Source organism: Cutaneotrichosporon oleaginosum (genome assembly GCF_008065305.1).
Source record: "Cutaneotrichosporon oleaginosum strain ATCC 20508 chromosome Unknown ATCC20508_contig05, whole genome shotgun sequence".
Taxonomy (NCBI): domain Eukaryota; kingdom Fungi; phylum Basidiomycota; class Tremellomycetes; order Trichosporonales; family Trichosporonaceae; genus Cutaneotrichosporon; species Cutaneotrichosporon oleaginosum.
This window is the reverse complement of record NW_027072174.1, coordinates 2,002,077-2,017,763: the sequence shown is the minus strand read 5'-3', so window position 1 is coordinate 2,017,763 and position 15,687 is coordinate 2,002,077. Positions and strand designations below refer to the sequence as shown.

The 15,687-nt window shown below is 58.1% G+C and overlaps 2 protein-coding genes across 2 annotated transcripts; one reads left to right on the top strand and one right to left on the bottom strand.

The window, feature by feature from the left end:
- Positions 1-306: 306 nt before the first annotated feature.
- On the bottom strand, positions 307-4,286 carry COLE_06325 (uncharacterized protein; the record flags this gene model as incomplete). Its single annotated transcript, XM_018423151.2, has 4 exons — positions 307-1,787; positions 1,820-3,647; positions 3,705-4,073; positions 4,107-4,286. 4 exons carry the CDS (start codon positions 4,284-4,286, stop codon positions 307-309), a joined length of 3,858 nt encoding a protein of 1,285 aa, XP_018278966.1.
- A 534-nt stretch (positions 4,287-4,820) lies between these two features.
- Positions 4,821-14,892, top strand: COLE_06324 (uncharacterized protein; the record flags this gene model as incomplete). Its single annotated transcript, XM_018425773.2, has 15 exons — positions 4,821-4,923; positions 4,959-5,036; positions 5,075-5,302; positions 5,341-6,080; positions 6,117-7,007; positions 7,042-7,094; positions 7,130-7,319; positions 7,357-9,617; positions 9,654-11,254; positions 11,290-12,194; positions 12,232-12,837; positions 12,874-13,505; positions 13,541-13,684; positions 13,721-14,206; positions 14,241-14,892. The coding sequence occupies 15 exons, from the start codon at positions 4,821-4,823 to the stop codon at positions 14,890-14,892; spliced, it is 9,570 nt and encodes a 3,189-aa protein (XP_018278965.1).
- Positions 14,893-15,687: the final 795 nt, after the last annotated feature.

Below are 15,687 nucleotides of genomic sequence, written 5' to 3'. Positions count from 1 at the left end.
GAAACCGCACGGGTTATGCAAACGATGTCATTGTGGCGGTAACGGCTGCACGTCACACCATACAAGTGTGGCGGATCGTGAAGGCTTGCTATCTCGACGACTTTGTCCTCCTCAACTCAGCTACCCTCTGCACAATGAACGCGGCAGAAAGGACACTTTCAAAACGAGAGATGGGTGACATCAACCCATTGTGTTACCATCGCAGGAAAACAGCCCTTCACCTGTTTCACGACCTATCCAACTCTTCCTGCGCTTCACTCAAGCCCACAAACTCAGAGTATACATGCCCTACCCGCCCAATCTACACTACTCGTCAAGCGTCACCCATCGTGTCCCCTCACGTCGCTGCCTCCGCTTGATCGGCGGAAGATCAACTCCCAGATCCCCAAAGTGTGGGACGACAATGACCTCCCGCTCCGTAGCCGTCACACTCTTGGCGCGCATCCCTGGCGTCTCCAGCGGGCGGGAGAATGTGCACATATCCTTGCCGAGCACGGCAAGCCACGAGCCCTGCACCTTCGTCACGCCCTTGAGACACACACGGGCGGTCCGCACGACCTCGCTGAACACGACATAATCGGGCGGTGTATGGTGGAACAGCACGCTCGATGGATGCAGGTAGACCGGCTCTGGTACGCCGAGGGCGCGGTAGGCGATGCCGCGGGCCGAAGCGTGCGCCGACGAGCCCTTCTTCGTGGCCAGCGACTCGAGCACTGCCACCTGGTCAATGAAGCCGGCACACAGGATTTGGCGCAGTATCTTGCGCTCCTTGTCCGACGGCGGAGACATGCGCTCCAGCGGCACAGCGGCGATGCGGCAAATTTGCCCGCGCAGCTGCTGGATCTCCTGCATTGCCTTCGGGCGCAAGAAGTACTCGGCACAGAAGTGGGCCGTAGGTGTGTGCTCGTACGCTCCGATGGCGGCGAGGAGCTTGAACATGTCCGACTCGCCTGAGTCGAACGCGGCGTGACGCTTGAAAAAACGCGAGCGCACATCCCGCCGTCGCTCCTTCGCCCGCACCGACTCGCTCGTGATACCCTCGAGCTCGGCCTCGCGGTCCCCTTCCTCCCCGTCATCCTCGAGCGCATTTTCGTGCACAAAGGGGTCACCGACGCTCAACCCAGCCACGATGGCGATGACAAACGCGAGGCACCCGTTCTCGCGTCCCACAGCAAGCATCTTCGCAAACCGCGGGCTCACAGGGTATGCGGCCATAGCCCGGCCAAGATCAGTGATCTTTCCGCCCTTCGAGCCGGCGTGCTGAACCCCAGCTACCATCTTGGTCGTGCTGGCCTTATCGAGCGCCCCAAGGTGGGTGAGGAGGGCCTCGGCACGCCGGAGAGCTTGGCGATCGGGTGGCGTGGGGAAGGGGAAGTTGATGACGGCGTCAATGTTCATCGCCTTCATGTTGAGGACGACGCCCTCGATCGGCATGCGCAGGATCTCGGGCTCACCGAAGGCCGGGAAGTGGTCCTCGTAGAGCGCCGACGAGTAGAGGCGGTAGCAGTGGCCGGGACCCGTTCGGCCCGCACGGCCAGCTCGCTGGGCTGCGGAGGCCTTCGAGATCCACGAAACCGCAAAGGTCTGCACACCAGATGCGTGGTCGTACTGGCGCTCCTTGGCTCGGCCTGAGTCCACGACGTACCGCACACCAGGGATGGTCAGGGACGTCTCGGCAACGTTGGTGGCTACGATCACGAGCCGGTGACCCTCGGGAGGTGGGCGGAAGACAGCCATCTGCGCATCCTGCGAGAGGAGAGAGTAAAGAGGGAGGACGGTTATCGGCACTGCCATCAGCATCGCCCAGCGGGAAACTCACTGTCCGTATCCTCCAGCATCAGGTCGTCCTCTTCGTCAGTGTCGAGTGCCTCGTCATCCGACTCAGCCACGCCATCATCCACGTCCGCAGCCAGGTCGCGGACTCCGCCCAGTTCGACGTCCTCGGCCTCGATGACTTCGGGCTTGAGCCGCCCATCGTCCTCTACCTCCTCCGTGGGCCATTTCCCCTCTTTTCCTCGTGTCTTCGGCTTGCCCTTGCCCTTATCCTTGCTTTTGTCGCCGAATTTAGCCTCCAGTCGGCGACACAGTCCCATGATTTCACTCTGGCCCGTAAGGAACACCAGCACAGTTCCCGGCGGAAGTCGCGAGTGGATCTTGCACACTTTCTTGTACGCCTCGCCAACGTAGTCGCTCACTGTGCGCCTCGAGAAGTGGATGGTTACTGGGTGCTGACGCGCTCCGATGTGGATAATGGGCGGAGGGGTGGCGAACAGGGTGCTGTTCTCGGCGAAGTCGGCCACGCGAAGGGTGGCGGACATGATGACGAGGCGGAGCGGGGAAAGCTTCTCTCCTTCCGTAGTCTCGCGCCAGCGCTTCTCACGCAGCCTCGCGACGCGCGAGAGCACGCCAATCAACACGTCCGTGTTTACGCCGCGCTCGTGCGCCTCATCCACCACCACGACAGAGTAGCGGGAGAGGAGGAAGTCATTAGCCAGCTCACGCAGCAATACACCGTCCGTCATAAACTTGATGGCGGTGTCGGGTGCCGTTGTGGACGAATAACGGATTTGGTGGGCCACAACGCCAGAGGAGGGAGAGAAGCCGAGCTCGTCGCGTACGCGCTCCGCCAGCGACACGGCCGCCACACGTCGTGGCTGTGTTACGGCCACCATGCCCGCGTTCTCGGAGCCTTTGTAGCCAAAGCCCGCCTCGTACAGCATCTGCGGGACCTGGGTGGTCTTACCGGAACCGGTTTCACCGCAAATGATGACGACAGGGTGCATTCGCACAGCCTCGACGATCGCCTGTTCCTCGGCGAGGATTGGAAGCTCCATCCGTGCCTCGGTCACCGAGGGGCGCCGCTTGAGCATTGGTCGAGCTGCTGCACCCTCGTTTCCAGTCAGGAGGGACGAGGTGGGAATTTCATAGGCCGCACCCATCGGCGCGACATACGAGCCAACCTTGAGCGCAGGCCCGTTCTTCGCCTGCACTGGTGCGGAAAGGAGGTCAGGCGCAAGCTGCTTTTCTGTCGAGCCCATTTGCTTGAGTGCCCACTCTTTGAAGTTTTTGCGCTTCGGTGCTGTTACGGCGCCGGCTTCACCGTCGTCGTCGCTGCCGTCTTCCTCCTCGTCATCGCTCTCCAGTTCCTCGTCCTCGTCCTCGTCGATGTCATCGTCGCTATCGCTGCCGTCGTCGTCGTCGGAACCATCATCACTGGAATCGTCGTCATCGCTGCCCGCGTCGCTGCTGTCCTGCCTTTGACGAGCCGGCGCGAACTTTTTCGGTCCGCGAGTGACCACGCGAGGCTTGTACACTGATCCGTCCGCTGCCGTCTTGAGAGCCCCGCCCACATTGGCCTTGAGGGCGCTTCCGGCTTGTGACTTTAGAGCACTCCCGGCAACAGACTTCAGAGCGCTCCCAGGTGAAGGCTTCAGAGCACTTCCTACCGAGTGCTTGAGTGCGCTCCCTGTGGCGGGCTTGGGTACGGGTTCTCCTCCAGTTTCCGACGTTGGTAATGCAGCCTGCCCGCTCATTCTTGGAGATGTCGAGGCCTCTCCGTCAGACTCGCTGTCCTCGCCTGAATCCGACGAGTCAAAATCCGATGATTCTTCGCCGTCCTTCTTCTTCAGAGCTGGATTCCATCCAGCCTGCCATCAGTCTCTCTCCCAGCCACACACACCTGTCTAGCAGATTAGCAGACTCACCTTCTTCGGCATGGTGAGCTTCCCCGATCCTCTCGCCTGCGCCTTCTCTCGTGCCTTCCGCTCAGCCTTTGTTTCCAGCACGGTTGTCTCGATTTCCTCTTGCCCTGGTGTGGTGGTCGTGACGATATGGGCCTGCTGCTCCTCCTCCGATTCGCTGTTGGCCTCTCCGTGCCGCCTCTTGAGCTTATCAATCCCACGGCGCACAGCACGATCTTCGGCTATCTCGGCGCGTTGCAATGCGGTCGTGGGCGCGAGCGGGTTCTGACCCAGTCCAGCGGACGAGAGCATGGACATGCTCGCCTCGTTACTCTGCAGCGCTGCAAGCTTCTGCAGCGTCTCATCACGACGCTCGAGTTGCAGTTTCTTGTGCTAGGTATAAGCTCAGACAGAAAATAAACTTGCGATGTAGGAGTCCAATCGCTTGCGCTTCTTGGAGCTCATGCCGGGCTCATGGTGAGGTTGCACAGGCTTGAACTCCTCGGGCTCCAAGACCTTGGATTTGCGCTTGCGGCTCTTGTGGGACCCGCCGGCTACGGAGCCTCGGGCCTTTGCATTGTAGCGCTCCCTCACGGGAGGGGGCATGATGGTGTGAGTGAGAGTGCAAGATGATGTTGACAGAGGAAGACGCGGGGTTGATGGGTTGCCTATGGTGGACGCACTGAAATTCCAAGGTGGAGGTCTGATGAGTGCGTCACGTGACTACCACGTGAGCGTGGGGTGAGCTATGACGCGGTTGTACCCTTTGTTGGCCATTCCACCTGACCGGGGCTTGAGACTGACCGACGCCACAAGTGCTGCCTTCCTCGCTCTTCTCCACTTGATCCACTCGTCATTTCTCTTTTCCTGTCGCCATCATCATAATCCCTCCTCTTCATCGCCCGCTTCTCTGCTCCACTCTCTCTTTTACTCTTGCTCTCATCCACTACTCCTGTACTATCCCCAGCCCCGTCCCCCACCCGCTTCTTCACAGCAAAAGCTCACACAGCTCAGCTGCAAACTCCCATCGCGTTTCTTCGGCGCCCCTCACCAGTTCTTCACAACCCCGGGGGGGAAGACGGTCGCCTGACCGCCCGCGTTGATCGCTTCTCTTCTCCCCACAGGGGTACTTAGCCCACCATGCAAGTCGTCAAGGATATCGCCTTGCGCATGCTCAATGCATACGTATCGCCCTACGTCGAGAACTTGAACCCCAATGATCTCCAGCTATCCGTGCTCGCAGGTGGGCTCATTTTCGCTGCTGCGCTTACGCCCCAGGCAAGGCAGAATTTCATGATTTGCGCCTCAAGAAGTCGGTTCTGGAGCGCTTTGGTCTTCCCGTCGAGATTGTCGCTGGTGAGACAATGAATGGCGGACCCGTGGCTCACCATCAGGCGATATCGGTAAATTGTCCATCACCATCCCATGGCAGGCAATTAAGAATCAGCCGGCGCGCATCGAAATTGATGACATTTACGTGCTTGCGCGTGCGCGGACCCAAGGCAAGATTGACCCAGACGAGGACGCGCGCATCGAGCAAGCCACCAAGCAAGAGCGGTTGCGGCGCGCCGAGGCCGTTGATAACGCCACCTCCGAGGTGCAGGAAGGTCACGGCGATGATCGTGAGTGGTACCCGTGTACACTTTTAGCTTACGCGCAGAGAAAGAGACGTATCTCGGAGCGATCACGACCAAGATTATCAACAATGTGCAGATCCACATCCGGAATATTCACATGCGCTACGAGGACGGCTCCAGCACGCCGGAGCACCCCTTCGCCGCCGGCCTCACCATCTCCGAGTTCAAGATGGTGTCTACTGATGAGAACTGGGTCGAAACCTTCCTTCAGAACAACGTCAAGGACGTCCACAAGTTGGCCAAGCTCAGCGCACTGTCACTCTACTTTGACACCGACTCGGGTAGTCTCGACAAGGGCGCCGATAATCAAAAGGCGACTATTCAGGCGCTCAAGACGATGCTGTCCAACCGGGTGGAGCACCAGTACATCCTCAAGCCCGTTACCGGCGAGGCGCGACTCGTCATCCACCGCACAATGACAAACGAGCAACCGAAGTTTGACATCAACGTTCTCTTTGACGAGATTGGCGTAGTCCTCGATGGCGCCCAGTACCGCGACGCCCTTTCCATTGTCGATATCTTCCACTTCTACCACCGCACCCATCAATACTACAAGTTCCGCCCACCAGAGGAGGACTTCAAGACCAATCCAGCAAAAGCCAGGTGGAAGTACGCGCTCAACGCTATTCGAGCCGAAGTCCACGATCGTAACCGCCGCTGGTCTTGGGACTACTTCGCCGAGCGACGTGATCAGCGCAAGAAGTATGTTGACCTTTACGTCAGACGGCTGGCGCTTCCAGAAGGACAAACGTTGCCACCAGAAGTGAGTTGGCATTCTTGCGGCTGAGACTGACATCAGGAGGAAACGGAGCTGGATGACCTCGAAAAGAAGCTCTCGTATGAGGACATTCGCTTCTTTCGTTCGGTCGCTCGCGTCGCAGCAAGGAAGGATGCGGCCACGCGGCGGCGGCTTGAAGCAGAGCAGAAGAAGCACCAGCCCGTGGCCCAGACTTGGAGCCAGTGGCTATGGGGCTCTAGCGCGCCATCCCAGGACGAAGACAACACTGCAAAGATTACCGAGGACGAGCAGAAGGAGATTGACGACATCATCGACTACAGTGCGTGGTCGGCCGAGGAGAGCAGCCACAGCGGGGCGCGCGATATCATGCACATGCGTGTGACGGCAACCCTCAATAAAGGCTCGTTCTCCCTGCGAACCGACCCTCACGGCTCCAACCTCGACGTAACGGCCCTAGTGTTCGACTCCTTCTCGGCCGACTTTGTGCAGCTCACGGACTCAATGAAGGCGCGCATGGCGCTCGGTGGTTTCCGAGTGTACGATGGAACGACACCAAACTCGCTCTACCCGCAGATTGTGCGCGTAAAGGAGCTTGAGGGCGACCGCCGCTCGTCTATCGCGAAGCAAAGCAGCGTGCAGCAGGCCGGTGGTACAGCCCAGGCATTGGCCGAGATCGGCGCCAAACTTGATCCATCTGCCGATCCTTTCTTTGTGCTCGAATTTGAGAACAAGCCGCTCGACGGGCGAGCAGACAACGCTGTCTCTGTCAAGATGCGCCACTTGGAGATCATCTACCACCGGAACTATGTGGAGGCGGTAATGGCCTTCTTGAAGCCACCAGCGAGCCAGCTCGAATCCATTAATGCCCTTCTTGATGCCGCAGGCGAGACTCTTGATGGCATCCGGAAGGAGACACGCGCTGGGTTGGAATACGCTCTCGAACAGCATAAGGCGCGTGCAACGTCACGGATATAGCTGACTTCAGACCTTGGACATGCACGTCGACATGAATGCGCCCATCATCGTCATTCCAATGGAGTGAGGGGATCCCTAAGATGTCATGCTAACGGCAGTGTCACCCAGAAGAATTCCCAGGTTCTGGTCCTGGATGCTGGTCACATCGCGGTTGACAGCAAGCTTGCAGACCAGGAGCAGCTGAACGAGGTGCAGGCCAAGCGCGGTCGTCAATACAGCGACGATGATTACAAGCAGCTGGAGGAGCTCATGTATGATCGCGTCCTGCTCAAACTGGACTCGACACAGGTAGGTCATGGTTGACGGCATGACTGACTATCTTTAGCTTCTGATGGGCGACGACATTGAAGCATGCTTGAACGCGCTGAACCGCCCACATACAGCTGGCGATGGCCCGGATCTGCATATTGTCGAGCGCATCAACATGTCGTTCACTGTGCAGAACGCGATTGTTAACGCTCCAACGCTAACCAAGTTCAAGATTTCTGGCGAGCTTCCAGAGCTCCAGGTCAACTTCTCAGACCGCAAGTACCAGAGCCTCATGAAGTTCATCGACGTCGCTATTCCGCACTTTGGCGATGACGACGACGTCGATGAGGAGAGAGCCGCCGAGGCGAAGATCATTGCCGCACCACTATCGCCCGCCTTCCAGCGCCGAGAACTCATCGAGTACAACCTTGATGACAGACACGAGACAAAGTCCGTGTCGTCGCACCAAGATCATCAGAGCCACGATGGTAGTTCGATTGACGGAGGCCACCGCGACCAGTTCTACGACACCAACGACGACACCACCGAGAACCAAAGGCGAGAGCTCCAGCAGATCAACTTTGAATTTGTATTTGCCGTCGGCAAGCTGCAGGCGTCGTTGTTCCGCTCCACCTCCGCGACTTCAGAGAAGCCATTGGCTGCGGCGTCGCTTGAGGGCTTCGGCCTGACGTTCTTGCAACGCAAGTACGAGATGTCTGTGGACTTGTTCTTAAAGAACGTGACCCTGGCAATGCTTGACAACGGCGAGGTTCAGCGGCCACTGCTTTCCTCCGGCGAAGTAACGACTGGTGATCCAAACGATGTCAAGCTTGTGCGCGTCAAGTACCTCAAAGTTCAAAAGGATGCGCCAGACTTCATGACCAAGCACGAGGGCATAGACACCAGCATCGACACTGAGCTGTCAACCTTCGACATTACTCTGGCACCCGAGCCTATCCTCTCGCTCTACGACTTCATTATGACGACGTTCGTCAGCCATGATGATCCACAAACTCCCGCAGAGGCCCAGGCAGCCCAACAGAGCCAAGAGGCGGTCTCAACTGACAAGATGCGCATCCGCGTCAAGCTCACCAGTGCGCAGGTGTCCCTGGAGAACAACGATCTGCGCTTCGCACTGCTTAGCCTACCTTCGGCGGATGTAGGGCTATTGTTACGCGGCGGCACCATGCGCGTTGCCGCCCGTCTCGGTAACCTCTCACTGCTTGACACGACGGATGCGAAGGTCGCAGACCCGGCTTTCAAGAAGTTGCTCACAATTGAAGGTGGTGAGCTGGCCGACTTTAGCTACGAGACATACAACCCCGATGACGAGACCTTCCCGGGGTACAACTCGTTGATCCACCTACGCTCGGGCTCGCTCAAGTTTACCTTCATGGAGGATACGCTGCATAGCCTCATGGTCTGGCTGTTCAAGTTTGGCCGCATGAAGGCTGTTTACGACCAAGCGTCGCAGGCCGCAATGCAGAGCGCTTCAGAGGTCACGCGCATGCGATACGATGTGGTTGTGAAGACTCCCATCATTGTCCTACCGAGCGACGGCCAGACTTGCAAGGATTGTCTCATCCTTCGTCTCGGTGAGATCTTCGCCAAGAACAACTATCTCAACGACAAGATGGACACGAGCACTATTGAAGCCAGTCTCACAGGTGTCAGCGTCTTGTCTGAGATCCACGCCGATGGCAAGGCGGTCAACATGCAGCTGGTTGAAGATGTCGGCATCACCGCCAACATCAAGCAGATTGCGCCCGGCGAGCACAGGACCGACCCTCATCAGGCGGACACCGAGATCACGACCGAGATGTCAGACGTGAAGCTCTCGCTCACCGAGCGGCAGTACGTGTTGGTCATGAACGTGCTCGAGGCGATTCCGCGTGCGCTAAGCAGCCTTGACGACGAAGAAGAGGACGACTCGGGTACCTCGACGCCTTTCTCAGAGTCGGCCCCGCCCACTCCTATTCCTGAGGAGACCTCCACGCCCTCAGAGACACACTCGGACGATAATACGACGAGCTTGGTACCCGAACTAGCCATTACAACCAAGTCGGCTGACGTCTGGACCTCACTGGACCTCGTGTTTAGTGTCAAGTCCATTGGGATGGAGCTATTCGGCCGGGAGGCGCTCTCCGAGGAAGACCTGAAGAAGAACAGCATCGCGCGCTTTGCCCTGATTGGCAGCAATCTGGCTTTCAAGTCACTCTCCAATGGTGCCATGGAGGCAGAATTCACCCTCAGAACCTTGGCCTTCGAGAGCACACGCGTTGGCAACAGTGTATACCGCGATATTGTGCCGCAGTTAGCCAACGATGGCAATCAGATGTGAGTTCCTTTTACCTGAAGAAACCTGACGTGTAGCATGGTTCAGTATACCAAGGCTCAGGACGGCTCGGCGCTCGCGATGGTCACGATTGACAGTCCTCGGTTCATTCTCGCCGTCGAGCCACTGGCTGCCCTTCTCGAGTTCGCAGTAGCTCCTTTCAAGAATACCGAGGCGCCTCCGCCTGAGGAAGAGCCTACTCCCGACGGCCAGACACTGCTCGTCGAGGAGAAGCCGGCGCAAGGCGGACTATCGTTCCGGATCGACATTGTGAACTCCACCGTCATAGTGTTGGCGGACGACACAGACAAGCAGACGCAGGCTATTCAGCTCTCCATTAAGGAGATCTTGGTGTCGCAAAACAACGTGCTTGCCTTGAAGGTCGACAAGCTGGGCATGTCGTTCGGACGCATGGACCAGCCCGACGATCGCCTGAGCTTCCTCGATGATGTGAGCATGACGTTGACGCTTGATACTTCTCGGCGCGGAGCGCACCAAATGACCATCTTCGACATCGACGTTCCCGTGCCGGTCATTTTCCGTGCCTCTGTCAATAACATTATGCTCATCCTTGATATCGTCAACAAGGCCTCCGCCGCGGCTGCGAAGGCGCTGGCGTCCGACCACGCCATGCTCGAGGCGGATCAGACGAAGGACATCGCCCCTGCCAACTCATCGATTGTTGCTGCAACCAGCACCACCCAGACATCACTGGCGCCACCGAGAACCTCGACGCGGCGCGCTTCTGTTAGCCACAGGCGGACTTCGTCCGCGGGCGTGGTCAAGACGCGCATCCTAGTCTCCAAGGAGCACCTCACCCTTCGCGTGAACGGGTTCCAGTTTGTCCTCGTCGGTGACTTGCAGGAGATGCCGATGGTACATCTCTCCACCAGCGAGTTCACTTGTATGGTGAATGACTGGTCTGGAGAGCTGAAGATGGCCACGTCGCTCACGACATCGATGCGGTACTTCAACCTTTCGAACTCTTACTTCGAGCCGCTGCTTGATCCGTGGAAGTTCGACATCGAAGTCGCTCGGACACCGACGATTAACGGCGCGTCCCCGCTTAGTGTTAAGTTGTCGGCGGATCAGAGGATGGAGCTGAGCATCACGTCGGCCTTCATCGAGCTCGGCATCACCTCCATGACGGTGTACAGCAAGCAGCAGGAGAAGCAGAAGGACCGGGGGCCGGTGGCGCCGTTCCGCGTGCGAAACCGCACCGGCATGCCGATCACCATTTGGCCTGAGAGCGACGACCTCTCGTCCATCCCGTGGCACAAGCGCAAGACAATCGAGGACGGCGCCGATATCCCGTGGTTCTTCCAGGACCGCCAGGCGTTGCGTGACAACGTGTCGGCGTTCCAGCACAATTCGTTCGGGCTCGAGCTGCCCGACGGCGACGTAAAGTGGGACCCTGTCCGCGGTATTTCGGTTGATCGAGAGGGCGAACACATCCTCAACCTTCGCCCACGCATTGACAAGGTCACGTTCCAGCTCATGTGTGACATTGAGCTCGAGAACAACATCAAGGTTATCACGATCCGCTCAACTTTGACTGTCGACAACGAGTCAAGCTTGCCAGTTGAAATGATAGTCGTGGACGCGCATGGCAAGGCCGCTGGCAGTGTCCTGAAGATTGGTAAGATCGGGCGTTAGTCAGGTGCTGACAGTAAGATCCTGGCACCTCGTACCCCGTGCCGTTCGATGCTGTGTACGATAAGCGATTCAGATTGCGGCCGTTGCGTGGCTTTGGTTTCGACTATGGCTGGTCATCACCGCTGCACTGGCGCCAGCTCATAACGAGGCCGATTCGTGCGATCAGCTGCAAGCACATGACGCCCGAGGAACCCGCATTCTACTTCCAGGCGCAGGCTAATTTCAACGCGAAGGATCCGTCTGCGCGGATTTATCCGCGCATCTCGCTCGTTCTGCGTGCGCCTGTTGAGCTGGAGAACTTGCTGCCGTACGATCTCAAGTTCCGGATTCACGACAAGGCCACGAGCATGAGCTCTAGCAACTTCCTCGTGAAGGGTGGGACGAGTCCCATCCACACCGTGGAACTGTCTCACCTGCTCCTGCTGAGTGTAGCGCCTGAGGACACGGCGTTCAAGCAGAGTGACTACGCCATAATAAACACCGATGATCCGGAGCTGCCCATCGAGGACCATTTCAGCTTGTCTGATCAGGCCGGGCTTAAGACGATGCTTAAGCTCCACTACTACACGTACCCGAACTCAGGTGGCGCCTTCAAGGTGCAGGTATACAGCCCGTTCATCCTGCTCAACAAGACTGGCCTGCCGTTTGACCTCATGGTCAAGGGCACCCTCGGGGGGCAGAAGCCAGTCGCGGGACGCAAGGAGTTTGCAACCGATTACAAGCGCGATGAGCCCACGCCGTTCATGTTCAGCTTCCCGAATGACGACAGGCGGAACAGGCTGTTCCTCCGCGTCGCAGACTCCAGGCTTTCGCAACCACTGTCCTTCGAACCTTCCGCGGCCGACATGCAAATTGTTCTCCCGTCTGAAAAAGGTGACAAGAACTACTACGTCGGCCTCTCGTATACTGAGGGTTTGGGCAAGGTAAGATTGAAGTCATTCCATCGAAGCTCACCTACAGTACAAACTCACGAAGGTGATCACCATCGCACCGCGCTTCTTGATCAAGAATTTGTTCAAGCATGCCATTCAGGTGCGGCAGACCTCCGAGCCCCGACCGCTTGCCATTGTCCAACCGAGCGAGCAGAAGGCCATCCGCTTCCTGGGCGCCAGGGACGCCATGCAGCTCCGAATCGCATTCGACACTCAGGATGGGGCCCAGCTAGATTGGTCGGCCCCCTTCAGCATCAACGACATTGGTCGCACCAACATCCGACTGACGCGTCAAGGACGTAACGGCCCCAAAACATACTTGGCGCGCATCATGACGCACATGGAAGGCTCGAGCCTGTTCCTGTATATGCAGCGCGAAATGGACCCCTGGCCCATCAAGCTACGCAATGACACCGAACTTCCGTTCATGTTTAAGCAAGCACAGCACCCTGAGGACAACACGGACGCGAGCGTGTTTGTCGAGCGCAAGCTCATGCCGCACGAGACAGTCGACTACACATGGGACTGGCCAACATCTCGCGAGAAGCGGCTGCTGCTCGCTACAGGGGGTATTGTACTGCCAAGGCCTATCGACGTAATGGCTATCGGCGTGCAACCACCGATGAAGATACCAGTAAGCTGACAGACTGGCACTGCCCGCTCACCACAGTCCCGCGGCCAAGGCCAGCCCTCGGCCACCATCACCATCGACATCAGCGCCGACGGCAGCTCGCAATTGCTGGTCATTGCACCATATAACGAGGAGCGAAACGTGTATAAGGTGTCACGCAAGAGTAGCCGAGATACTGGCCCGAGCAGGTCGGACAGCCAGGAGAGTTTGGGCACGATGGGCTTTGAAGCAGAGGCGGCGAGCGACAAGGCCAACTTCCTTGTGCTAGTCGAACTAGAAGGCGTTGGCCTGTCAGTGGTCACCAAGCGCCCTGACGAGCTGCTATACCTTACACTGCGCGGCATCCGGTTCGAATACAAGGACTACCCTGCATGGTATGAGGCCTCGTTTGACTGCAAGTGGATCCAGATCGACAATCAGCTCTTCGGTGGCATTTTCCCCATCATTCTGTACCCGACAGTTGTTCCCAAGGACGGCAAGGAGCTCGACTCGCACCCCACGTTGCAGACGAATCTTGCCATTCTCAAGGACAACACGCATGGCGTCTCATTCGTCAAGTACGCCTCGATATTGCTGCAGGCAATGACGATCGAGCTGGACGAAGACTTCGTCATGGCGCTAATGGACTTCACGAAGTTTAAGGATGCGACGTGGCGTGAGCCAACTAAGGAGTGAGTCGGTGCATTCTGATGGCAACTAACAGCAGCGTCCTTATCGAGTACCCGAAGGGCATTCCCGAGCCAAACATGACTGAGCAGCAGAACGATTTGTTCTTCCAGTCGCTCCAGCTGCAGCCGATCTCGCTTGAGCTGTCGTTCATGCGCACGGACCGCGTCAACGTAGATGAGAAGTGAGAGACCTTGATCTTGAACTCGCTGACGTCCAGGGTGTCTACACGCAACCCGTTCTACTACGCTCTAAACGCCCTCACCATGACACTGGGCAACGTGAACGCCGCTCCCGTCAACTTCCGCGCTCTGTTCCTCGACAATGTCCGCCTCAGCGGGCACGACCTGCAGGAGCGAGTAATACTTCACTACCAGGAGCAGGCAGTGGCGCAGATCTATCGCGTGTTGGGATCTGCAGATTTCCTCGGCAACCCTGTCGGCCTGTTCAACAACATCAGCTCGGGCTTTGCCGACTTCTTCTACGAGCCGTGGCAGGGCTTTGTCATGCACGGCAACCGCGATATTGGCGTAGGCATCGCGAGAGGTGCCACGAGTCTGGCGATGAAGACGGTCTTCGGCATCACCGACTCGATGACAAAGTTCACGAGCAGTATTGGCAAGGGTCTATCAGCGGCGACACTAGACCAGGAGTACCAGACAAAGCGGCGCATGGCACAACGGCGCAACAAGCCTAAGCACGCACTGTGAGGTGACTGGAAGTGACTATGCTGACGACAGATACGGTGTGGCCGCTGGTGCGAGTGCTTTCGCAGACTCTGTTACGAGTGCATTTGAAGGCGTGGCGGCGATGCCAATGGAGGGTGCGGAGAAGGGAGGCGCAGCTGGCTTCGCCAGAGGTGTCGGTAAGGGCTTCGTCGGCCTGTTCACCAAACCGGTGGTTGGCGTGATGGACTTCATCTCCGCCTCAACTGAGGGAATTCGCAACACAACGACAGTTTTCGACACGAACGCGATTGACCGCGTGCGTCTTCCGCGCTTCATCGCGAACGACGCAGTGCTGCGCCCATACTCTGCGCGCGAAGCTCTGGGCCAGTCATGGCTCAAGGATTTGGACGCCGGCGCATATTTCTCCGAGAGCTATGTCGCGCACCTCGACATTCCAGGGGACGATGCGGTTGCGATCCTGAGCAACAACCGGCTGCTGTACGTCCAGCTCCGCCGGATGCGAGTAATCTGGCAGGTGAGCTTCGATGAACTGCAGAGTCTGTCGTTGGAGGCGTCGGGCATCGCCTTGGTGTTGCGCGGGGGTACCCCAGGCCCTTTCTTGCCGATTGCCGAGCAGACAGGGCGTGAGTGGTTCTTCCGCAAGATCGCCAAGGTTGTCGAGGCGTATAATAAGAGCCACAGTGCACGGGAGGATGTAGGATAGATAGAGGACTAGAACGATGCAGCACTACTTGATCCCGGAAGCCGGAGTCAAGGGCATCACCTGCAGCGAGACCGAGATCCGCGTATTCTATGTCTCGGTGCGATCTCGTGCCTGCGGACCTCCGGACTTCTTGACGTTCGGCTTGGTAGTCTAGAAGGACTGGACTTCGCCTAACATTGGCCGGTGCCTTTCGGTGCCCGTGTGGCACATATGACGCGCACACCGGTCATGTCGCACTCGTCCTTGCCTCATGCTCACGGGCCCAATCATGCCTGGGGGAAATAACCGTTGAGCTCGCTACACTCAACGCCCCACGCACCACCCACACCTGGCCGCACTAGCATTTCCCACTCGATTGCCAACCTTGGGCACCACCCTCCGGCTGGATCAAGTTTTGTAACCGGGGCAGCAACATCAACGGCATCTCCGCCGCTATTTGCGAGGGTGCCACAGTGGCTAATGCAGCATTATTGGCTTTTTACTGCAGATTGTAGACTGGGCGCTTGGGTCAACGCTCGACACTGGGTCACTGCCGAGGGAGGCAGTCCCCGAGATACAGATATGATAGCTGGCCGTTTGGTCCTGACGCCTGCTCGCGTGAGGTAGATCTCTGAGGAGAATAAACATGCATGGCCTCTCGGAAGCGGGCGGCGGGGGCTGTCACTGATCTACGGCGCTTGAGGACAGAGGAGGATGAGGAGCAAGTGCAGTAAGAGGAGGGAGATCGGGACATAGGGCTTGGGGTAGACGCGGCCAAGTTACCCCGCACGGCCCCGCGTGGGGCCGGCTTCATCC